The sequence below is a fragment of the Oncorhynchus mykiss genome, chromosome 25 (assembly GCF_013265735.2).
Source record: "Oncorhynchus mykiss isolate Arlee chromosome 25, USDA_OmykA_1.1, whole genome shotgun sequence".
In the NCBI taxonomy this organism is placed as follows: domain Eukaryota; kingdom Metazoa; phylum Chordata; class Actinopteri; order Salmoniformes; family Salmonidae; genus Oncorhynchus; species Oncorhynchus mykiss.
The window spans coordinates 46,535,777-46,562,350 of record NC_048589.1 but is presented as its reverse complement, the minus strand read 5'-3'; the positions used below and the strand labels follow the sequence as shown (position 1 = coordinate 46,562,350).

Below are 26,574 nucleotides of genomic sequence, written 5' to 3'. Positions count from 1 at the left end.
TGAGACAATAAGAACTATAACTCTGACCCACAGTACAGTATGTGTCTGACTGTGGTGTTCCCCACTGTGGTGTTCCCCACTGTGGTGTTCCCCACTATGGTGTTCCCCACTGTGGTGTTCCCAACTATGGTGTTCCCAACTGTGGTGTTCCCCACTGTGGTGTTCCCCACTGTGGTGTTCCCCACTGTGGTGTTCCCAACTATGGTGTTCCCAACTGTGGTGTTCCCAACTGTGGTGTTCCCAACTGTGGTGTTCCCAACTATGGTGTTCCCAACTGTGGTGTTCCCAACTATGGTGTTCCCAACTGTGGTGTTCCCAACTGTGGTGTTCCCAACTATGGTGTTCCCAACTGTGGTGTTCCCAACTGTGGTGTTCCCAACGGTGGTGTTCCCAACGGTGGTGTTCCCAACTGTGGTGTTCCCAACTGTGGTGTTCCCAACTGTGGTGTTCCCAACTATGGTGTTCCCAACTGTGGTGTTCCCAACTATGGTGTTCCCAACTGTGGTGTTCCCAACTATGGTGTTCCCAACTGTGGTGTTCCCAACTGTGGTGTTCCCAACTATGGTGTTCCCAACTGTGGTGTTCCCAACTGTGGTGTTCCCAACGGTGGTGTTCCCAACGGTGGTGTTCCCAACGGTGGTGTTCCCAACTGTGGTGTTCCCAACTGTGGTGTTCCCAACTGTGGTGTTCCCAACTGTGGTGTTCCCAACGGTGGTGTTCCCCACTGTGGTGTTCCCAACTGTGGTGTTCCCAACTGTGGTGTTCCCAACTGTGGTGTTCCCAACTGTGGTGTTCCCAACTATGGTGTTCCCAACTGTGGTGTTCCCAACTGTTGTGTTCCCAACTGTGGTGTTCCCAACTGTGGTGTTCCCAACGGTGGTGTTCCCAACTGTGGTGTTCCCAACTGTGGTGTTCCCAACTGTGGTGTTCCCAACTGTGGTGTTCCCAACTGTGGTGTTCCCAACTGTGGTGTTCCCAACTATGGTGTTCCCAACTGTGGTGTTCCCAACTGTGGTGTTCCCCGCTGTGGTGTTCCCCGCTGTGGTGTTCCCCGCTGTGGTGTTCCCCGCTGTGGTGTCTAACTGTAGTGTTTCCCCTGTGTGTGTAGGTGGGTTGTCTACCGTCCAGGTCCAGACTGCAGTGATTGTTTCTCCACCTCCCACTTGCAGCGCTACCTGTCCTGCTTCCTGGAGACACAGAGAGCACATGGAGGGAAGCCCCGACTACTGCTGCTCACTCCTGGGTATGTACGCATTAAGCTGTGTACCGGTCTCTAAGAGCATCTATTATAGTAGCATGTAGCTTACAGAAGTCAACCAGACAGATATACCCTCCATTAGTTCTGTTATAGTAGCATGTAGCTTACAGAAGTCAACCAAACAGATATACCCTCCATTAGTTCTGTTATAGTAGCATGTAGCTTACAGAAGTCAACCAGACAGATATACCCTCCATTAGTTCTGTTATAGTAGCATGTAGCTTACAGAAGTCAACCAAACAGATATACCCTCCATTAGTTCTGTTATAGTAGCATGTAGCTTACAGAAGTCAACCAGACAGATATACCCTCCATTAGTTCTGTTATAGTAGCATGTAGCTTACAGAAGTCAACCAGACAGATATACCCTCCATTAGTTCTGTTATAGTAGCATGTAGCTTACAGAAGTCAACCAGACAGATATACCCTCCATTAGTTCTGTTATAGTAGCATGTAGCTTACAGAAGTCAACCAGACAGATATACCCTCCATTAGTTCTGTTATAGTAGCATGTAGCTTACAGAAGTCAACCAGACAGATATACCCTCCATTAGTTCTGTTATAGTAGCATGTAGCTTACAGAAGTCAACCAAACAGATATACCCTCCATTAGTTCTGTTATAGTAGCATGTAGCTTACAGAAGTCAACCAAACAGATATACCCTCCATTAGTTCTGTTATAGTAGCATGTAGCTTACAGAAGTCAACCAAACAGATATACCCTCCATTAGTTCTGTTATAGTAGCATGTAGCTTACAGAAGTCAACCAGACAGATATACCCTCCATTAGTTCTGTTATAGTAGCATGTAGCTTACAGAAGTCAACCAGACAGATATACCCTCCATTAGTTCTGTTATAGTAGCATGTAGCTTACAGAAGTCAACCAGACAGACATACCCTCCATTAGTTCTGTTATAGTAGCATGTAGCTTACAGAAGTCAACCAAACAGATATACCCTCCATTAGTTCTGTTATAGTAGCATGTAGCTTACAGAAGTCAACCAAACAGACATACCCTCCATTAGTTCTGTTATAGTAGCATGTAGCTTACAGAAGTCAACCAAACAGATATACCCTCCATTAGTTCTGTTATAGTAGCATGTAGCTTACAGAAGTCAACCAGACAGATATACCCTCCATTAGTTCTGTTATAGTAGCATGTAGTTTACAGAAGTCAACCAGACAGATATATTAGTTATGTTATAGTAGCATGTAGCTTACAGAAGTCAACCAGACAGATATATCCTCCATTAGTTCTATTATAGTAGCATGTAGCTTACAGAAGTCAACCAAACAGATATACCCTCCATTAGTTCTGTTATAGTAGCATGTAGCTTACAGAAGTCAACCAGACAGATATACCCTCCATTAGTTCTGTTATAGTAGCATGTAGCTTACAGAAGTCAACCAAACAGATATACCCTCCATTAGTTCTGTTATAGTAGCATGTAGCTTACAGAAGTCAACCAGACAGATATATCCTCCATTAGTTCTATTATAGTAGCATGTAGCTTACAGAAGTCAACCAGACAGATATATCCTCCATTAGCGGCTGGTGTCACTGATGATCTTTCTGTTTATAATCCACTGGTTAAATCTCTTTCCTGTGTCTGTGTAGATTATATCTATCTCTAGATGGCTTAACCCTGACTATCTCTCTGTCTCTATCTCTAGATGGCTTAACCCTGACTATCTCTCTGTCTCTATCTCTAGATGACTTAACCCTGACTATCTCTCTGTCTCTATCTCTAGATGGCTTAACCCTGACTATCTCTCTGTCTCTATCTCTAGATGGCTTAACCCTGACTATCTCTCTGTCTCTATCTCTAGATGACTTAACCCTGACTATCTCTCTGTCTCTATCTCTAGATGGCTTAACCCTGACTATCTCTCTGTCTCTATCTCTAGATGGCTTAACCCTGACTATCTCTCTGTCTCTATCTCTAGATGGCTTAACCCTGACTATCTCTCTGTCTCTATCTCTAGATGGCTTAACCCTGACTATCTCTCTGTCTCTATCTCTAGATGGCTTAACCCTGACTATCTCTCTGTCTCTATCTCTAGATGGCTTAACCCTGACTATCTCTCTGTCTCTATCTCTAGATGGCTTAACCCTGACTATCTCTCTGTCTCTATCTCTAGATGGCTTAACCCTGACTATCTCTCTGTCTCTATCTCTAGATGGCTTAACCCTGACTATCTCTCTGTCTCTATCTCTAGATGGCTTAACCCTGACTATCTCTCTGTCTCTATCTCTAGATGGCTTAACCCTGACTATCTCTCTGTCTCTATCTCTAGATGGCTTAACCCTGACTATCTCTCTATCTCTAGATGGCTTAACCCTGACTATCTCTCTGTCTCTATCTCTAGATGGCTTAACCCTGACTATCTCTCTATCTCTAGATGGCTTAACCCTGACTATCTCTCTGTCTCTATCTCTAGATGTACAGATATATTAGACGTGGTCCAGGCGGTCCTGTCCCATCCAGATGCTGTGGTCCAGGCCTGTTTCACCATCGGGGCGGTCACAGCCTGTGTGGACCCTCTCAGCTCATACATGGAACACAGGTCAGGACACCTTCCACTGGTCACACATGAGGCTGTGGCGGAAATTTGATCAAGACGGTGATTGTCAAGCAAATAACTGCCGTTCTCACAGTAATTGACCGTTAATTAACATAAAATAATTTATCCTACAAGCCACTGATGCAGACCTTTGAAACATCTACTTTTTTTAAAATAAAAAAAATCAATTTAATATATCCTACACCTTCACAATAAATCCATTATTTATTTTATACAGGTCTAAATAAACATGATATAAAGAAATGTAGTTTATTTCAGAAGAACAGAATAGTATACTCTGAGTTGTCCTCATGTTAGGTCCTGATGTGGCTATGCCAAATGGCTGTGGGCTATACTGGTTCATTTAGCAGACAAGATTTGCTTAGAATGTCATGGCGTTATTTATGGTTTATAGTTTAAATAATACCATTGAACAAAGCTTAATAAAATAGAAAGGATATTTTATCCAAACGATAATAGGCGGCTATTCTGTGTTGTTTGGTCAACAAAGAAACAGGTCCTCCTAGATGCTTAATTTAGAGTCATTAATGTAACTTGAGTTGTTCTACAGACGTTGGCCTGTATGTTTAGGTGTTTAATACATTGTAAGGCTGCATGATGGGACTCTAATGATGATTTGGGAAAAAAAGTTGCTTGAAATGCATGAGCTCTGCTTTGTTTTTTGCCACGCTGTACATACTACATCAGTCACAGTTTGACAGGCACTTGATTATGCTTCGAATTTCACGGTGGCATCACCTTTGTGACCGTAATGCACCCTAAAAAAAATACATTACTTTTGCGGCCAGTGGCTGCTGTGCCCTTCTCCCTGAGTGCTGCATTCTGCCCTTCTCCCTGAGTGCTGCATTCTGCCCTTCTCCCTGAGTGCTGCATTCTGCCCTTCTCCCTGAGTGCTGCATTCTGCCCTTCTCCCTGAGTGCTGCATTCTGCTCTTCTCCTTCACTCACACGGCTCTCCATCATGTGATCGGGTCTTTCTCACAGGCTACAAGTGAAGACAGACACATCAGGGACGCAACTGCACATGTCCTTATCCAATTCAGAGGTGCATATTGAAGATATTGGAAGAACTGTCCACATTTACTTTTCCTCAGCCAACAAGATGAGTAGGCCTAATGAACAGCAAAAGCACTAGCCTATGTCAATCTACTATACCCCATAGTACAAAAGTTGACCTATTCTGTGCGAGAAATAAATATTCCAGACATAGTCTGGGACAGTTGTGGGATGCGATAGATCCCCAAATTAATACAACCACTAGAATAAATAAATAAATACCGCAATGTAGCTGACGCAACAGATCAGAACGTTTAGCTTAAAATGTGGATAACGTATTAGGCTATTTCTTCACATTATAACCACAGTAATTTGCACATGGTAGTAGGCTATAAGCGCAAATGTTCCATTAGCGAAAAACACCATGATCAAAAATAGCCACAAATGCGGTTATGCATGTAATGCTTCTATGGTGAACATTATCTTCCCCAAACTTGAAACTCACACGCTGTTTATGTATGTAGTTAGGCTCTACACTCCGTTGTAAAGCAGATTAATGTGCTTCATTTTTAAGAAGTTATTTGGCTACTTTAGTTGTGATACAAACCTTATCAAAACATATAGGCCTATGGCCTAGGCTAGGTGAGGTGGAAGCCCCACCTTCCTCGCTGGAAGCCCCTCCTTCCACAGGTGATAAGCGTGAGGCTCAGATTCATTCCTTAAATTTATAAAAGATGGCGCCGTACTGCATGGCTGCCGTTTTGCAGACTCCAACCCAATTATTATTTAACTAAATGAATCCGCTATCATTTCTTATAACCAATATAACCAATCGGCAAGCAATCAAACAAGCGAAATGTCATTATAGGGACAAAGTGGAGTTGTAATTCAACAGCTCAGACACGAGACTTATGTGGCAGTGTCTACAGGCAATTACGGACTACAAAAAGAAAATCAGACTAACTAAACACCTTCGTTGCCCGCTTTGAGGATAATACAGTGCCACCGACGTGGCCCACAAACAGGGACTGCGGGCCCCCACTCTCTGAGCTAAACCACTCTGTGCCATAACTGATAATATTAAAGTGAGGTAGCCGTTCTGAGTGTATATCTGATTCTACCTTATAGATTTGTCTTCCCGAAGCTGGTGGAGCAGTGCAGCCAAGGTATAGTGAGTACGGTCGTCTTCACTGGACTGGCAGCAGAACAGAAGAACCCTCTCCTCCAAACTGTACAGCAGCTGATCCGGTCAGCCAATCCCAACGCTGTCTTCATCCTGGCAGAGAGAGGAGCCGTTACCAGGTAGATTAGCCTAATGAAGTCTAAACTCACTCACTCATTCATTCTCTTTCAGTAATTCTCTTGGTTCCTTGCGTAACAATGCATCATTCCCTTCTATAGGAATGAGGATGTGAAGATGATTTTGTCTGAGAGCAGCTTCTCTGAGGCGCAGATGATGAGAGCACGCTACCTGCTCTACCCTGGCTGGTAAGATGATCTCTCCTTCTCCTCTCCCTCTCTCCACCTCTATCTCTCGCTCCTTCCCCTCTCTCTCCTTCCCCTTGATTTCTCCTCTCCTTCTCTCCTCTCCCTCTCTTCCACCTCTCTCTCCTCTCCTTCTCTCCTCTCCCTCTCTTCCACCTCTCTCTCCTCTCCTTCTCTCCTCTCCCTCTCTTCCACCTCTCTCTCCTCTCCTTCTCTCCTCTCCCTCTCTTCCACCTCTCTCTCCTCTCCTTCTCTCCTCTCCCTCTCTCCACCTCTATCTCTCTCGCTCCTTCCCCTCTCCCTCTCTTCCACCTCTCTCTCCTCTCCTTCTCTCCTCTCCCTCTCTTCCACCTCTCTCTCCTCTCCTTCTCTCCTCTCCCTCTCTTCCACCTCTCTCTCCTCTCCTTCTATCCTCTCCCTCTCTTCCACCTCTCTCTCCTCTCCTTCTCTCCTCTCCCTCTCTTCCACCTCTCTCTCCTCTCCTTCTCTCCTCTCCCTCTCTTCCACCTCTCTCTCCTCTCCTTCTCTCCTCTCCCTCTCTTCCACCTCTCTCTCCTCTCCTTCTCTCCTCTCCCTCTCTTCCACCTCTCTCTCCTCTCCTTCTCTCCTCTCCCTCTCTTCCACCTCTCTCTCCTCTCCTTCTCTCCTCTCCCTCTCTTCCACCTCTCTCTCCTCTCCTTCTCTCCTTCTCCCCTCCATTTATTTGTTTTATATTTATTTGATCTACAGTGGCTTGTGAAAGGATTCACCCCCTTGGCATTTTTCCTATTTTGTTATCCTACAACCTGGAATAAAACATTTTGTGGGGTTTGTATCATTTGATTTACACAACATGCCTACCACTTTGAAGATGCAAAATATGTTTTAATGTGAAACAAACATGAAATAATACCAAAAATAGCGTGCATAACTATTCACCCCCCCAAGTCAATACTTTGTAGAGCCACCTTTTGCAACAATTACAGCTGCAAGTATCTTGGGGTATGTCTCTATAAGCTTGGCACATCTAGCCACTGGGATTTCTGCCCAATCTTCAAGTTCAAGTTGGATGGGTTCCGCTGGTGTACAGCGATCTTTAAGTCATACCACAGATTCTCAATTGTATTGAGGGGGGGATGGGGATGGTGTTCTCGGGGTGATTAGAGGTGTTGGGTTTGCTCCAGACATAGCGTTTTCCTTGCTGGTCAAAAAGCTCAATTTTAGTCTCATCTGACCAGAGTACCTTCTTCCATATGTTTGTGGAGTCTCCCACGTTTGCTTATTTCTTTCTTTAAGCAATGGCTTTTTTTCTGGCCACTCTTCTGTAAAGCCCAGCTATATGTTCTGTCAGTTTTGGTGGGCAGCCCTCTCTTGGCAAGTTTGTTGTGGTGCCATATTCTTTCCATTTTTTAATAATGGATTTAACTTCTTACGGGCCGTCCCACCTGGCCAACATCCGGTGAAATTGCAGAGCGCGAAATTCAAATTACAGAAATATAAATATTTTACATTCATGAAAATATAAGTGTAATACATCAAAATAAAGCTTAACTTCTTGTTAATCCAGCCGCAGTGTCAGATTTCAAAAAGGCTTTACGGCGAAACCACACCATGCGATTATCTGAGGACATCTAGTGGAAGCCCTAGGAACTGCAATCTGGGAGGATTTTGCCTTATAAGAAACATGACAGCCATTGGAAACAGTGGTAGGCTGATTTTTTTTTTTTTTTAATGGTTTGTCCTCTGGGTTTCGCCTGCCATATCAGTTTTGTTATACTGACAGACATTATTTTAACAGTTTTAGAAACTTTAGAGTGTTTTCTATCCAATACTACATGCATATGCATATCCTAGCTTCTGGGCCTGAGTAACAGTTAACTTTGGGTACGCTTGTCATGCAAACTTCAAAATACTGCCCCCTAGCCCAGAGTGCTCCGTGGGATGTTCAAAGTTTGGGATATTTTTTTATAACCCAACACTGATCTGTACTTCTCCACAACTTTGTCCCTGACCTGTTTGGAGAGCTCCTTGGTCTTCATAGTGCCACTTTCTTGGTGGTGCCCCTTGCTTAGTGGTGTTGCGGACTCTGGGGCCTTTCAGAATAGGTGTGTGTTTGAATATATTTATAGATATAGATATATTTACTGAGAACATGTGACAGATCATGTGACACTTAGATTGCACACAGGTGGACTTTATGTAACTAATTATGTGTCTTCTGAAGGTAATTGGTTGCACCAGATCTTAGTTAGGGGCTTCATAGTAAAGAGGGTGAATACAATATGTACCCACCACTTTTCTGTTTTTATTGTTTGTAATTTTAGAATTTATTGAAACAAGTCATTTATTTTTATTTCACTTCACCAATTTGGACTATTTTGTGTATGTCCATTACATTAAATACAAATAAAAATCCATTTAAATTATGGGTAGTACTGCAACAAAATAGGGGGGTGAATAATTTTGCAAGGCACTGTAGACATATTGCGATCTAGGTCTGTTTTCCAAATGTGCCCTGTATAATACAATATATACAGTGCATTCGGAAAGTATTCAGACCCCTTGACCTTTTCTTAAAAATGTACATTACAGCCTTATTCTAAAATGTAAACAATTATTCTTTCCTCATCTATCTACACACAATACCCCATAATGACAAAGCGAAAACATGTTTTTCGAAATGTAATAAAAAATGTATTAAACAAACAAACACCTTTATTTACATAAGTATTCAGACCCTTATTTACATAAGTATTCAGACCCTTATTTACATAAGTATTCAGACCCTTATTTACATAAGTATTCAGACCCTTATTTACATAAGTATTCAGACCCTTATTTACATAAGTATTCAGACCCTTATTTACATAAGTATTCAGACCCTTATTTACATAAGTATTCAGACCCTTATTTACATAAGTATTCAGACCCGTATTTACATAAGTATTCAGACCCTTATTTACATAAGTATTCAGACCCTTATTTACATAAGTATTCAGACCCTTATTTACATAAGTATTCAGACCCTTATTTACATAAGTATTCAGACCCTTATTTACATAAGTATTCAGACCCTTATTTACATAAGTATTCAGACCCTTATTTACATAAGTATTCAGACCTTTTGCTATGAGACTAGAAATTGAGCTCAGGTGCGTTCTGTTTCCATTGGTCATCCTTGAGATGCTTCTATGACTAAATACAATTGATTGGACATGATTTGATCATCCTTGTTTTTTAGGGGGGGGTTACCCCTTTTTCTCCCCAATTTCATGGTATCCAATTATTAGTTACAGTCTTGTCCCATCGCTGCAACTCACCTGCGGACTCGGGGGAGGCGAAGGTCAAGAGCCATGCGTCCTCCAAATCACAACCCTGCTAAGTCGCACTTCTTCTAGACACACTGCTTGCTTAACCCGGAAGCCAGCCGCACCAATGTGTCGGGGAAAAACCACTGTACAGCTGGCGACCGAAGTCAGCATGCATGCGCCTGCCCGCCACAGGTGTCGCTAGCGTACGATGGGACAAGGACATCCCGGGCGGCCAAACCTTAGACCGCTGCGCCACTCGGGAGGTACTGATCATCCTTGAGATGCCTACAACTTGATGGAGACCACCTGTGCTAAATTCAATTGATTGGACATGATATGGAATGGCACACACCTGTCTATATAAGGCCCACAGTTGACAATGCATGTCAGATCATAAACCATGAGGTCATAAATTCTCCGTAGAGCTCAGAGACAGGATTGTTTCATGGAACAGATCTGAGGAAAGGTACCAAAAAATGTCTGCAGCAGTGAAGGTCCCCAAGAACACTGTGGAGCCACCAAGAACACTGTGGAGCCACCAAGACTCTTCCTAGAGCTGGCCACACAGCCAAACTGAGCTATCGGGGAGATGGGCCTTCTTTATTGATTTATTTGATTTATTTCACCTTTATTTAGGCCAGTTGAGAACAAGTTCTCATTTACAACTGCGCCCTGACCAAGATAAAGCAAAGCAGTGCGACAAAAACAACAACAGAGTTACACATGGAATAAACAAACGTACAGTCAATAACACAATATAATAATCTATGTACAGTGTGTGCAAATGGAGTAAGATTAGGGAGGTAAGGCAATAAATAGACCATAGAGGTGAAATAATTACAATTTAGCATTAACACTGGAATGATAGATGTGCAGATGATGATGTGCAGGTAGAGATACTGGGGTGCAAAAGAGCAAAATAATATAAATAAATAACAATATGGGGATGAGGTAGTTGGGTGTGCTATTTACAGATGGGCTGTGTACAGGTACAGTGATCGGTAAGCTGCTCTGACAGCTAATGCTTAAAGTTAGAGGGAGATACATTGGGGAGAACAAGTATTTGGTACACTGCCGATTTTGCATGTTTTCCTACTTACAAAGCAAGTTCCTCCTACTGTAACAGACACTACCAGCCTGGTTCCTCCTACTGTAACAGACACTACCAGCCTGGTTCCTCCTACTGTAACAGACCACTACCAGCCTGGTTCCTCCTACTGTAACAGACCACTACCAGCCTGGTTCCTCCTACTGTAACAGACACTACCAGTCTGGTTCCTCCTACTGTAACAGACACTACCAGCCTGGTTCCTCCTACTGTAGCAGACACTACCAGCCTGGTTCCTTCTACTATAACAGACCACTACCAGCATGGTTCCTCCTACTGTAACAGACACTACCAGCCTGGTTCCTCCTACTGTAACAGACCACTACCAGCCTGGTTCCTCCTACTGTAACAGACCACTACCAGCCTGGTTCCTCCTACTGTAACAGACCACTACCAAGCTGTTGGCCAGGCGGTTGCCATGTACACAGACTGGCTGGGCTCTACCTCTGGACCGGTCCATTTAGACACCTTATGACACCTCAGTGGTCACTGTGCCTCATTAGAACTGTTTCTAACAGCGGCTTAGAAAACACAGGCTATCTACTCTATCAAGCGTGCATGAATGCCCGTCACAAGGTTTGATGTCTGTGTGTATTTCAGGTGTAAAGGCCGGTTCGTCAGTGGCTGTGGGTCCCTGTCTTTGGGCCACCAGTATGTGATGTTCAACCTTCCCCTGGAGAGACCTCTGTTTCTGAAACACTGTAAAGGTAAGAACCCCCTAATAATTACATCAGTCAATCAAGTGGAACACATGAAGACCTTTCTCTACTAATATGGAGAGCACCAAGAGACTGCAGTCTGAGTTGTCATGACATGGCACATGTTCCTAAAACATTTCCAGTACAATAGCATTGGAATTATTTAATTATATCAAATACAATTTTGACATCTATTTTTACTTGTAACGTGCCGAATACAGCAGATACAGTGCCTTGCGAAAGTATTCGGCCCCCTTGAACTTTGCGACCTTTTGCCACATTTCAGGCTTCAAACATAAAGATATAAAACTGTATTTTTTTGTGAAGAATCAACAACATGTGGGACACAATCATGAAGTGGAACGACATTTATTGGATATTTCAAACTTTTTTAACAAATCAAAAACTGAAAAATTGGGCGTGCAAAATTATTCAGCCCCCTTACTTTCAGTGCAGCAAACTCTCTCCAGAAGTTCAGTGAGGATCTCTGAATGATCCAATGTTGACCTAAATGACTAATGATGATAAATACAATCCACCTGTGTGTAATCAAGTCTCCGTATAAATGCACCTGCACTGTGATAGACTCAGAGGTCCGTTAAAAACGCAGAGAGCATCATGAAGAACAAGGAACACACCAGGCAGGTCCGAGATACTGTTGTGAATAAGTTTAAAGCCGGATTAGGATACAAAAAGATTTCCCAAGCTTTAAACATCCCAAGGAGCACTGTGCAAGCGATAATATTGAAATGGAAGGAGTATCAGACCACTGCAAATCTACCAAGACCTGGCCGTCCCTCTAAACTTTCAGCTCATACAAGGAGAAGACTGATCAGAGATGCAGCCAAGAGGCCCATGATCACTCTGGATGAACTGCAGAGATCTACAGCTGAGGTGGGAGACTCTGTCCATAGGACAACAATCGTATATTGCACAAATCTGGCCTTTATGGAAGAGTGGCAAGAAGACAGACATTTCTTAAAGATATCCATAAAAAGTGTTGTTTAAAGTTTGCCACAAGCCACCTGGGAGACACACCAAACATGTGGAAGAAGGTGCTCTGGTCAGATGAAACCAAAATTGAACTTTTTGGCAACAATGCAAAACGTTATGTTTGGCGTAAAAGCAACACAGCTCATCACCCTGAACACACCATCCCCACTGTCAAACATGGTGGTGGCAGCATCTTGGTTTGGGCCTGCTTTTCTTCAGCAGGGACAGGGAAGATAGTTAAAATTGATGGGAAGATGGATGGAGCCAAATACAGGACCATTCTGGAAGAAAACCTGATGGAGTCTGCAAAAGACCTGAGACTGGAACGGAGATTTGTCTTCCAACAAGACAATGATCCAAAACATAAAGCAAAATCTACAATGGAATGGTTCAAAAATAAACATATCCAGGTGTTAGAATGGCCAAGTCAAAGTCCAGACCTGAATCCAATCGAGAATCTGTGGAAAGACTGAAAACTGCTGTTCACAAATGCTCTCCATCCAACCTCACTGAGCTCGAGCTGTTTTGCAAGGAGGAATGGGAAAAAATGTCAGTCTCTCGATGTGCAAAACTGATAGAGACATACCACAAGCGACTTACAGCTGTAATCGCAGCAAAAGGTGGCGCTACAAAGTATTAACTTAAGGGGGCTGAATAATTTTGCACGCCCAATTTTTCAGTTTTTGATTTGTTAAAAAAGTTTGAAATATCCAATAAATGTTGTTCCACTTCATGATTGTGTCCCACTTGTTGTTGATTCTTCACAAAAAATACAGTTTTATATCTTTATGTTTGAAGCCTGAAATGTGGCAAAAGGTCGCAAAGTTCAAGGGGGCCGAATACTTTCGCAAGGCACTGTATTAAGAAAGAAAAATAATTTATTAAGAAAGAAAATAATTTGTTGAAAAATAAAGAAATAGTAGCACAAGTCAATACCAATACTGAGACCATAGACTAGATGTACCAGTCAATACCAATACTGAGACCATAGACTAGATGTACCAGTCAATACCAATACTGAGACCATAGACTAGATGTACAAGTCAATAACAATACTGAGACCATAGACTAGATGTACCAGTCAATAACAATACTGAGACCATAGACTAGATGTACCAGTCAATACCAATACTGAGACCATAGACTAGATGTACCAGTCAATACCAATACTGAGACCATAGACTAGATGTACCAGTCAATAACAATACTGAGACCACAGACTAGATGTACCAGTCAATACCAATACTGAGACCATAGACTAGATGTACCAGTCAATACCAATACTGAGACCATAGACTAGATGTACCAGTCAATACCAATACTGAGACCATAGACTAGATGTACCAGTCAATACCAATACTGAGACCATAGACTAGATGTACCAGTCAATAACAATACTGAGACCATAGACTAGATGTACCCGTCAATACCAATACTGAGACCATAGACTAGATGTACCAGTCAATAACAATACTGAGACCATAGACTAGATGTACAAGTCAATACCAATACTGAGACCATAGACTAGATGTACAAGTCAATACCAATACTGAGACCATAGACTAGATGTACCCGTCAATAACAATACTGAGACCATAGACTAGATGTACCAGTCAATAACAATACTGAGACCATAGACTAGATGTACCAGTCAATAACAATACTGAGACCATAGACTAGATGTACCCGTCAATAACAATACTGAGACCATAGACTAGATGTACCAGTCAATAACAATACTGAGACCATAGACTAGATGTACCCGTCAATAACAATACTGAGACCATAGACTAGATGTACCAGTCAATACCAATACTGAGACCATAGACTAGATGTACCAGTCAATAACCATACTGAGACCATAGACTAGATGTACCAGTCAATAACAATACTGAGACCATAGACTAGATGTACCAGTCAATAACAATACTGAGACCATAGACTAGATGTACCAGTCAATAACAATACTGAGACCATAGACTAGATGTACCAGTCAATAACAATACTGAGACCATAGACTAGATGTACCAGTCAATAACAATACTGAGACCATAGACTAGATGTACCCGTCAATAACAATACTGAGACCATAGACTAGATGTACCAGTCAATACCAATACTGAGACCATAGACTAGATGTACCAGTCAATACCAATACTGAGACCATAGACTAGATGTACAAGTCAATAACAATACTGAGACCATAGACTAGATGTACCCGTCAATAACAATACTGAGACCATAGACTAGATGTACCCGTCAATAACAATACTGAGACCATAGACTAGATGTACCAGTCAATACCAATACTGAGACCATAGACTAGATGTACCAGTCAATAACAATACTGAGACCATAGACTAGATGTACCAGTCAATACCAATACTGAGACCATAGACTAGATGTACCAGTCAATACCAATACTGAGACCATAGACTAGATGTACCAGTCAATAACAATACTGAGACCACAGACTAGATGTACCAGTCAATACCAATACTGAGACCATAGACTAGATGTACCAGTCAATACCAATACTGAGACCATAGACTAGATGTACCAGTCAATACCAATACTGAGACCATAGACTAGATGTACCAGTCAATACCAATACTGAGACCATAGACTAGATGTACCAGTCAATAACAATACTGAGACCATAGACTAGATGTACCCGTCAATACCAATACTGAGACCATAGACTAGATGTACCAGTCAATAACAATACTGAGACCATAGACTAGATGTACAAGTCAATACCAATACTGAGACCATATACTAGATGTACAAGTCAATACCAATACTGAGACCATAGACTAGATGTACCCGTCAATAACAATACTGAGACCATAGACTAGATGTACCAGTCAATAACAATACTGAGACCATAGACTAGATGTACCAGTCAATAACAATACTGAGACCATAGACTAGATGTACCCGTCAATAACAATACTGAGACCATAGACTAGATGTACCAGTCAATAACAATACTGAGACCATAGACTAGATGTACCCGTCAATAACAATACTGAGACCATAGACTAGATGTACCAGTCAATACCAATACTGAGACCATAGACTAGATGTACCAGTCAATAACCATACTGAGACCATAGACTAGATGTACCAGTCAATAACAATACTGAGACCATAGACTAGATGTACCAGTCAATAACAATACTGAGACCATAGACTAGATGTACCAGTCAATAACAATACTGAGACCATAGACTAGATGTACCAGTCAATAACAATACTGAGACCATAGACTAGATGTACCAGTCAATAACAATACTGAGACCATAGACTAGATGTACCACTCAATACCAATACTGAGACCATAGACTAGATGTACCAGTCAATACCAATACTGAGACCATAGACTAGATGTACCAGTCAATAACAATACTGAGACCACAGACTAGATGTACCAGTCAATACCAATACTGAGACCATAGACTAGATGTACCAGTCAATACCAATACTGAGACCATAGACTAGATGTACCAGTCAATACCAATACTGAGACCATAGACTAGATGTACCAGTCAATACCAATACTGAGACCATAGACTAGATGTACCAGTCAATAACAATACTGAGACCATAGACTAGATGTACCCGTCAATACCAATACTGAGACCATAGACTAGATGTACCAGTCAATAACAATACTGAGACCATAGACTAGATGTACAAGTCAATACCAATACTGAGACCATAGACTAGATGTACAAGTCAATACCAATACTGAGACCATAGACTAGATGTACCCGTCAATAACAATACTGAGACCATAGACTAGATGTACCAGTCAATAACAATACTGAGACCATAGACTAGATGTACCAGTCAATAACAATACTGAGACCATAGACTAGATGTACAAGTCAATAACAATACTGAGACCATAGACTAGATGTACCAGTCAATAACAATACTGAGACAATAGACTAGATGTACCAGTCAATAACAATACTGAGACCATAGACTAGATGTACCAGTCAATAACAATACTGAGACCATAGACTAGATGTACCAGTCAATAACAATACTGAGACCATAGACTAGATGTACCCGTCAATAACAATACTGAGACCATAGACTAGATGTACCAGTCAATACCAATACTGAGACCATAGACTAGATGTACCAGTCAATAACAATACTGAGACCATAGACTAGATGTACCAGTCAATAACAATACTGAGACCATAGACTAGATGTACCAGTCAATAACAATACTGAGACCATAGACTAGATGTACCAGTCAATAACAATACTGAGACCATAGACTAGATGTACCAGTCAATACCAATACTGAGACCATAGACTAGATGTACCAGTCAATACCAATACTGAGACCATAGACTAGATGTACCCGTCAATACCAATACTGAGACCATAGACTAGATGTACCCGTCAATACCAATACTGAGACCATAGACTAGATGTACCAGTCAATACCAATACTGAGACCATAGACTAGATGTACCAGTCAATAACAATACTGAGACCATAGACTAGATGTACCAGTCAATACCAATACTGAGACCATAGACTAGATGTACCCGTCAATAACAATACTGAGACCATAGACTAGATGTACCCGTCAATAACAATACTGAGACCATAGACTAGATGTACCAGTCAATACCAATACTGAGACCATAGACTAGATGTACCAGTCAATACCAATACTGAGACCACAGACTAGATGTACCAGTCAATAACAATACTGAGACTACAGACTAGATGTACCAGTCAATACCAATACTGAGACCATAGACTAGATGTACCAGTCAATACCAATATGTTATTGTGTGTGTGTGAGCGTATGTAGTGTGTGTGTGTGAACGTATGTAGTGTGTGTGTGTGAGCGTATGTAGTGTGTGTGTGTGTGTGAGCGTATGTAGTGTGTGTGTGAGCGTATGTAGTGTGTGTGTGTGTGAGCGTATGTAGTGTGTGTGTGAGGGCGCATAGAGCCAGTGCAAGAATGTCATTCAATTAAGAAAGGGCTCAATGTTAGCAGTCAGAGTAGCCATTAACTGTTCAGCAGTATCTGGGGAGATGGGCCTTATTTATTGATTTGATTTATTTCATCTTTATTTAGGCAGAAGCTAGAAGCTGTTAAGGAGCCTTTTGGTCCAAGACTTGGCGCTCTGGTACCGCTTGCTGTGCGGTAGTAGAGAGAACAGTCTATGACTTGGGTGGTCTTTGACAATTTTTAGGCTCTTCCTCTGACACCGCCTGGTATAGAGGTCTTGGATGGCAGGGAGATTGGCACGGTGATGTACTGGGCTGTACGCACTACCCTCTGTAGCGCCTTACGGTGAGATGCCAAAGCAGTTGCCATACCAGGCGGTGATGCAGCCAGTCAAGATGCTCTCAATGGTGCAGCTGTATAACTTTTCGAGGATCTATATAGTGTACAGTACAATGCTTAACCATGTATATTTTCTACCGTTGAATATCCTACCAGTCTCTCTCTGCCCCCTAGCCTTCAAGTCAGCTCTGAGACCAAACCCTTTCAGAGGAAACGTCTACAACGTCTCGGGGAAGGTCCTCTTCTCTGGTAGGGTTTCTCTGTTATTCTCCCTCACTGACAATATACACAACATCACTCTGTACAATGATGGTGATGATTGAGTAGAAATGTTTACTTGTACTACTTATCAATAATCATACAAGTATTATTTGAGATGTCTTCTGCCTTGTGTTCTAATACTAAATGCCAACATTTAACCTGTACTTGCATTCCCAGTTGTGAGTATTATTAGATAAAGGTTTGTCCTCAAGGCAGGCAGCACCAGCTGATGGTAGGAAACTGAGCTCCTTCACTCTCCACTGGTTTAGTTTGGTTGAGTAGTTTCTCCTCACGTTATTCATACAGACGTTTATGTGACGTTGTTGAATGAGGAGAGAGTGCAGAATGAAGAGAGTGCAGAATGAAGAGAGTGCAGAATGAAGAAAGAGCAGATGTTTGTGGAAGTTGAATGATTCTGAAGCTGGTGGTCCTTGGCGTGTTCCTTACTAGTTTCTGTGAATTTTAAGTTGCTGTCCATTGAATTAAACTAGTTGCATTGATTTTGTTTATTTGTGTCTTCTATTGAATGTTCCATGTTGTTTGAGTCATTCTGGAGTTGGATCATGGATAGATGGATGGATGTTGTAGCACTGAACCCCTCCTCATCCTCAGCATGCTGTTTGGTATATGTAGCTGCCACAGTGGTAGGTCCATCAGACCAGTCATTAGGACCATCAGACAGGTCAGTGAGATGCTGAGATATCTCCATGTTCTTCTCCAGACTCTGAGAGGATGATGGAGGTGAGCTACAACACTGTGAGTGGGAACCTCCGTATCACTCAGCAGCCCTTGGGGGACAGCCACCAGGGAGACCAGGAGCCCTCTGGATGCTTCCTGCTGTTCCATGGAGTGGGATTGACACAGGAGGCCCTGAAGGACTGGCTGAGGATCTGTGTAAAGCAGGTACAAGAATGACTGACCAACTACTGGAACTCACAGCTCATCTAACTGGCCATCTAACTGACCATCTAATGAACTCACAGCTCATCTAACTGGCCATCTAACTGACCATCTAACTGACCATCTAACTGGCCATCTAACTGGCCATATAACTGACCATCTAACTGACCATCTAACTGACCATCTAACTGACCATCTAACTGGCCATCTAACTGGCCATCTAACTGGCCATCCAACTGACCATCCAACTGACCATCTACTGGAACTCACAGCTCATCTAACTGACCATCTAACTGACCATCCAACTGACCATCCAACTGACCATCCAACTGACCATCTACTGGAACTCACAGCTCATCTAACTGACCATCTAACTGGCCATCTAACTGACCAACTACTGGAACTCACAGCTCATCTAACTGACCATCTAACTGACCATCCAACTGACCATCCAATTGACCATCCAACTGGCCAACTACTGGAACTCACAGCTCATCTAACTGACCAACTAATGGAACTCACAGCTCATCTAACTGGCCATCTAACTGACCATCTACTGGAACTCACAGCTCATCTAACTGACCATCTAACTGACCAACTACTGGAACTCACAGCTCATCTAACTGACCAACTACTGGAACTCACAGCTCATCTAACTGACCAACTACTGGAACTCACAGCTCATCTAACTGGCCATCTAACTGACCAACTACTGGAACTCACAGCTCATCGAACTGACCATCTAACTGACAATCTAACTGACCATCCAACTGACCATCTACTGGAACTCACAGCTCATCTAACTGACCATCTAACTGACCAACTACTGGAACTCACAGCTCATCTAACTGGCCATCTACTGGAACTCACAGCTCATCTAACTGGCCATCTACTGGAACTCACAGCTCATCTAACTGACCAACTACTGGAACTCACAGCTCATCTAACTGGCCATCTAACTGACCATCTAACGAACTCTCAGCTCATCTAACTGGCCATCTAACTGACCATCTAACTGACCATCCAACTGGCTATCCAACTGACCATCCAACTGACCATCCAACTGGCCATCTAACTGACCATCTAACTGGCCATCTAACTGACCATCTAACTGACCATCCAACTGACCAACTACTGGAACTCACAGCTCATCTAACTGACCATCTAACTGACCATCTAACTGGCGATCCAACTGGCCAACTATTGGAACTCACAGCTCATCTAACTGACCATCTAACTGACCATCCAACTGACCATCCAACTGACCATCCAACTGGCCATCTAACTGACCATCTAACTGGCCATCTAACTGGCCATCTAACTGGCCATCTAACTGGCCATCCAACTGACCATATACTGGAACTCACAGCTCATCTAACTGACCACCTACTGGAACTCACAGCTCATCTAACTGACCATCTAACTGACCATCTAACTGACCATCTAACTGACCATCTAACTGACATCCAACTGACCATCCAACTGACCATCCAACTGACCATCCAACTGACCATCCAACTGACCATCTAACTGACCATCCAACTGGCCACCTAACTGACCAACTACTGGAACTCACAGCTCATCTAACTGGCCATCTAACTGACCATCCAACTGACCATCCAACTGACCATCCAACTGGCCACCTAACTGACCAACTACTGGAACTCACAGCTCATCTAACTGACCATCTAACTGACCATTTACTGGAACTCACAGCTCATCTAACTGACCAACTACTGGAACTCACAGTTCATCTAACTGGCCATCTAACTGACCATCTAACTGACCATCTAACTGGCCATCTAACTGGCCATCTAACTGGCCATCCAACTGACCATCTAACTGGCCATCCAACTGACCATCTAACTGGCCATATAACTGGCCATCTAACTGGCCATCCAACTGACCATCTAACTGGCCATCTAACTGGCCATCTAACTGGCCATCCAACTGACCATATACTGGAACTCACAGCTCATCTAACTGACCACCTACTGGAACTCACAGCTCATCTAACTGGCCATCTAACTGACCATCTAACGAACTCACAGCTCATCTAACTGACCACCTACTGGAACTCACAGCTCATCTAACTGACCACCTACTGGAACTCACAGCTCATCTAACTGACCACCTAACTGACCATCTAACTGACCATCCAACTGACCAACTAATGGAACTCACAGCTCATCTAACTGACCATCTAACTGACCAACTAACTGAAACTCACAGCTCATCTAACTGACCAACTACTGGAACTCACAGCTCATCTAACTGGCCATCTAACTGACCATCTAACTGGCCATCTAACTGGCCATCCAACTGACCACCTAACTGACCATCCAACTGACCATCTAACTGACCATCTAACTGACCAACTGACCATCCAACTGACCATCTAACTGACCATCCAACTGACCATCTAACTGGCCATCTAACTGACCATCTAACTGACCATCCAACTGACCATCTAACTGACCATCCAACTGACCATCTAACTGACCATCCAACTGACCATCCAACTGACCATCCAACTGACCATCCAACTGGCCATCTAACTGACCATCTAACTGGCCATCTAACTGACCAACTACTGGAACTCACAGCTCATCTAACTGGCCATCGAACTGACCAACTACTGGAACTCACAGCTCATCTAACTGGCCATCCAACTGACCAACTACTGGAACTCACAGCTCATCTAACTGATCATCCAACTGGCCATCCAACTGACCATCCAACTGGCCATCTAACTGACCATCTAACTGGCCATCTAACTGACCATCTAACTGACCATCCAACTGACCAACTACTGGAACTCACAGCTCATCTAACTGACCATCTAACTGGCGATCCAACTGGCCAACTATTGGAACTCACAGCTCATCTAACTGGCCATCTAACTGACCATCCAACTGACCATCTAACTGACCACCTACTGGAACTCACAGCTCATCTAACTGGCCATCTAACTGACCATCCAGCTGACCATCTATCTGACCATCCAACTGACCATCCAACTGACCATCTAACTGACCAACTACTGGAACTCACAGCTCATCTAACTGGCCATCTAACTGACCAACTACTGGAACTCACAGCTCATCTAACTGACCATCTACTAGAACTCACAGCTCATCTAACTGACCATATACTGGATCTCACAGCTCATCTAACTTACCATCTACTGGAACTCACAGCTCATCTAACTGACCAACTACTGAAACTCACCGCTCATCTAACTGACCAACTACTGGAACTCACAGCTCATCTAACTGACCAACTAATGGAACTCACAGCTCATCTACAGTGCCTTGCGAAAGTATTCGGCCCCCTTGAACTTTGCGACCTTTTGCCACATTTCAGGCTTCAAACATAAAGATATAAAACTGTATTTTTTTGTGAAGAATCAACAACAAGTGGGACACAATCATGAAGTGGAACGACATTTATTGGATATTTCAAACTTTTTAACAAATCAAAAACTGAAAAATTGGGCGTGCAAAATTATTCAGCCCCTTTACTTTCAGTGCAGCAAACTCTCTCCAGAAGTTCAGTGAGGATCTCTGAATGATCCAATGTTGACCTAAATGACTAATGATGATAAATACAATCCACCTGTGTGTAATCAAGTCTCCGTATAAATGCACCTGCACTGTGATAGTCTCAGAGGTCTGTTAAAAGCGCAGAGAGCATCATGAAGAACAAGGAACACACCAGGCAGGCCCGAGATACTGTTGTGAAGAAGTTTAAAGCCGGATTTGGATACAAAAAGATTTCCCAAGCTTTAAACATCCCAAAGTGCACTGTGCAAGCGATAATATTGAAATGGAAGGAGTGTCAGACCACTGCAAATCTACCAAGACCTGGCCGTCCCTCTAAACTTTCAGCTCATACAAGGAGAAGACTGATCAGAGATGCAGCCAAGAGGCCCATAATCACTCTGGATGAACTGCAGAGATCTACAGCTGAGGTGGGAGACTCTGTCCATAGGACAACAATCAGTCGTATATTGCACAAATCTGGCCTTTATGGAAGAGTGGCAAGAAGAAAGCCATTTCTTAAAGATATCCATAAAAAGTGTTGTTTAAAGTTTGCCACAAGCCACCTGCGAGACATACCAAACATGTGGAAGAAGGTGCTCTGGTCAGATGAAACCAAAATTGAACTTTTTGGCAACAATGCAAAACGTTATGTTTGGCATAAAAGCAACACAGCTCATCACCCTGAACACACCATCCCCACTGTCAAACATGGTGGTGGCAGCATCATGGTTTGGGCCTGCTTTTCTTCAGCAGGGACAGGGAAGATGGTTAAAATTGATGGGAAGATGGATGGAGCCAAATACAGGACCATTCTGGAAGAAAACCTGATGGAGTCTGCAAAAGACCTGAGACTGGGACGGAGATTTGTCTTCCAACAAGACAATGATCCAAAACATAAAGCAAAATCTACAATGGAATGGTTCAATAATAAACATATCCAGGTGTTAGAATGGCCAAGTCAAAGTCCAGACCTGAATCCAATCGAGAATCTGTGGAAAGAACTGAAAACTGCTGTTCACAAATGCTCTCCATCCAACCTCACTGAGCTCGAGCTGTTTTGCAAGGAGGAATGGGAAAAAATTTCAGTCTCTCGATGTGCAAAACTAAAAGAGACATACCCCAAGCGACTTACAGCTGTAATCGCAGCAAAAGGTGGCGCTACAAAGTATTAACTTAAGGGGGCTGAATAATTTTGCACGCCCAATTTTTCAGTTTTTGATTTGTTAAAAAAGTTTGAAATATCCAATAAATGTCGTTCCACTTCATGATTGTGTCCCACTTGTTGTTGATTCTTCACAAAAAATACAGTTTTATATATTTATGTTTGAAGCCTGAAATGTGGCAAAAGGTCGCAAAGTTCAAGGGGGCCGAATACTTTCGCAAGGCACTGTAACTGACCAACTTCTGGAACTCACAGCTCATCTAACTGACCATCCAACTGGCCATCAAACTGACCATCTAACTGGCCATCTAACTGACCAACTACTGGAACTCACATTTCATCTAACTGGCCATCTAACTGACCATCTAACGGGACTCACAGCTCATCTAACTGACCATCTAACGGGACTCACAGCTCATCTAACTGACCATCTAACGAACTCACAGCTCACCTAACTGACCACCTAACTGACCACCTATCTGGCCATCTAACTGACCACCTAACTGACCATCTAACTGACCATCTAACTGACCATCTACTGGAACTCACAGCTCATCTAACTGACCAACTACTGGAACTCACAGCTCATCTAACTGACCATCTAACTGACCACCTAACTGACCATCTAACTGGCCATCTAACTGACCATCTACTGGAACTCACAGCTCATCTAACTGACCAACTACTGGAACTCACAGCTCATCTAACTGACCATCCAACTGACCATCTAACTGGCCATCTAACTGGCCATCTAACTGGCCAACTAATGGAACTCACAGCTCATCTAACTGACCAACTAACTGACCATCTAACTGACCATCTAACTGACCATCTAACTGACCATCTAACTGGCCATCTAACTGGCCAACTAATGGAACTCACAGCTCATCTAACTGGCCATCTAACTGACCAACTAACTGACCATCTAACTGACCATCTACTGGAACTCCCAGCTCATCTAACTGACCATCTAGCTGACCATCTAACTGACCATCCAACTGACCATCTAACTGGCCATCTAACTGACCATCTAACTGGCCATCTAACTGACCATCTACTGGCCATCTAACTGACCATCTAGCTGACCATCCAACTGACCATCTAACTGGCCATCTAACTGACCATCTAACTGGCCATCTAACTGACCATCTAACTGGCCATCTAACTGACCATCTAACTGACCATCCAACTGACCATCTAACTGACCATCTAGCTGACCATCCAACTGACCATCTACTGTGCTGTAGACAAGTTGCAGAGGTTGATCGTATTGTAACCTTAACATCAGAGGTAATATACTCATCTTGGTATCTGTGGTCTTGTTTTCAGAAGGAGGTGAGGAAGGTGAAGAAGACCCACACCAGCCTCTCTCCTCAGGAAATCAGGACCATCCATGTGAGTGTTCCTCTAATACAACATATCATTGTTCCTCTCTCTTGACCCGCCTGTCAACCTGCCTGTTTCTGTGTTCAGGTGAAGAGACATCTGGACCCTCTGCCTCCAGGCTTCTTCTACAATGGACAACAGTACGTCAGTTTCTTTGGAGAGAAGAACAACTTCCATCCACGTATCCTTTTATCGCTACTGTCTGTCCTCAACACAACCATTGTAAGGCCCTGGCGTCTAATACAACACCTGACAACACAGCCCTATTCCACTGAATGGTTTGTTGTTGATGAGTAGTAGGTGGTGTAGCTGTCCTTACATCAAGCCCCTGCAGAAATGGACCAGTTCATAGCAGAGTATGTTGAGGAGGCCAACCGAGAGATCGACCTCTTCAACAATCAGCTGGAGCAGCAGCAGCACCAGGACCTGTTTGACCCTTAGTGACCCCCAAGGTTGGGGTTAGAGGTCGTCTGTCTCGTCATTTTACTGTTTGTCCTCCTCAGCACATCTCAAAGGGAAACAAAGGGGGGAAACTATACCATACATCCTGTCACCTCCACTATCCCATACATCCTGTCACCTTCACTATACCATACATCCTGTCATCTCCACTATACCATACATCCTGTCACCTCCACTATACCATACATCCTGTCACCTTCACTATACCATACATCCTGTCATCTCCACTATACCATACATCCTGTCACCTCCACTATACCATACATCCTGTCACCTCCACTATACCATACATCCTGTCACCTCCACTATACCATACATCCTGTCACCTCCACTATACCATACATCCTGTCACATCCACTATACCATACATCCTGTCACCTCCACTATCCCATACATCCTGTCACCTTCACTATACCATACATCCTGTCATCTCCACTATACCATACATCCTGTCACCTCCACTATACCATACATCCTGTCACCTCCACTATACCATACATCCTGTCACCTCCACTATCCCATACATCCTGTCACCTTCACTATACCATACATCCTGTCACCTCCACTATACCATACATCCTGTCACCTCCACTATACCATACATCCTGTCACCTCCACTATACCATACATCCTGTCATCTCCACTATACCATACATCCTGTCACCTCCACTATACCATACATCCTGTCATCTCCACTATCCCATACATCCTGTCACCTTCACTATACCATACATCCTGTCATCTCCACTATACCATACATCCTGTCACCTCCACTATCCCATACATCCTGTCACCTTCACTATACCATACATCCTGTCATCTCCACTATACCATACATCCTGTCACCTCCACTATACCATACATCCTGTCACCTCCACTATACCATACATCCTGTCATCTCCACTATACCATACATCCTGTCACCTCCACTATACCATACATCCTGTCATCTCCACTATCCCATACATCCTGTCACCTTCACTATACCATACATCCTGTCATCTCCACTATACCATACATCCTGTCACCTCCACTATCCCATACATCCTGTCACCTTCACTATACCATACATCCTGTCATCTCCACTATACCATACATCCTGTCACCTCCACTAT

At 43.0% G+C, this 26,574-nt stretch overlaps 1 protein-coding gene across 1 annotated transcript in view; it reads left to right on the top strand.

Annotated features, from left to right (window-relative positions):
• c25h20orf194 (chromosome 25 C20orf194 homolog) overlaps positions 1-25,697 on the top strand; it is an 84,425-nt gene extending 58,728 nt beyond the window's left edge. The window contains exons 26-35 of the mRNA XM_036962462.1: positions 1,109-1,243; positions 3,702-3,827; positions 5,969-6,142; positions 6,242-6,328; positions 11,324-11,430; positions 17,918-17,992; positions 18,726-18,907; positions 24,941-25,006; positions 25,085-25,178; positions 25,332-25,697. Of these exons, the coding sequence (XP_036818357.1) occupies positions 1,109-1,243; positions 3,702-3,827; positions 5,969-6,142; positions 6,242-6,328; positions 11,324-11,430; positions 17,918-17,992; positions 18,726-18,907; positions 24,941-25,006; positions 25,085-25,178; positions 25,332-25,438 (1,153 nt within the window). The 3' untranslated portion in view covers positions 25,439-25,697. The remainder of the gene's footprint in view (positions 1-1,108; positions 1,244-3,701; positions 3,828-5,968; positions 6,143-6,241; positions 6,329-11,323; positions 11,431-17,917; positions 17,993-18,725; positions 18,908-24,940; positions 25,007-25,084; positions 25,179-25,331) is intronic.
• The last annotated feature ends 877 nt before the right edge of the window (positions 25,698-26,574 follow it).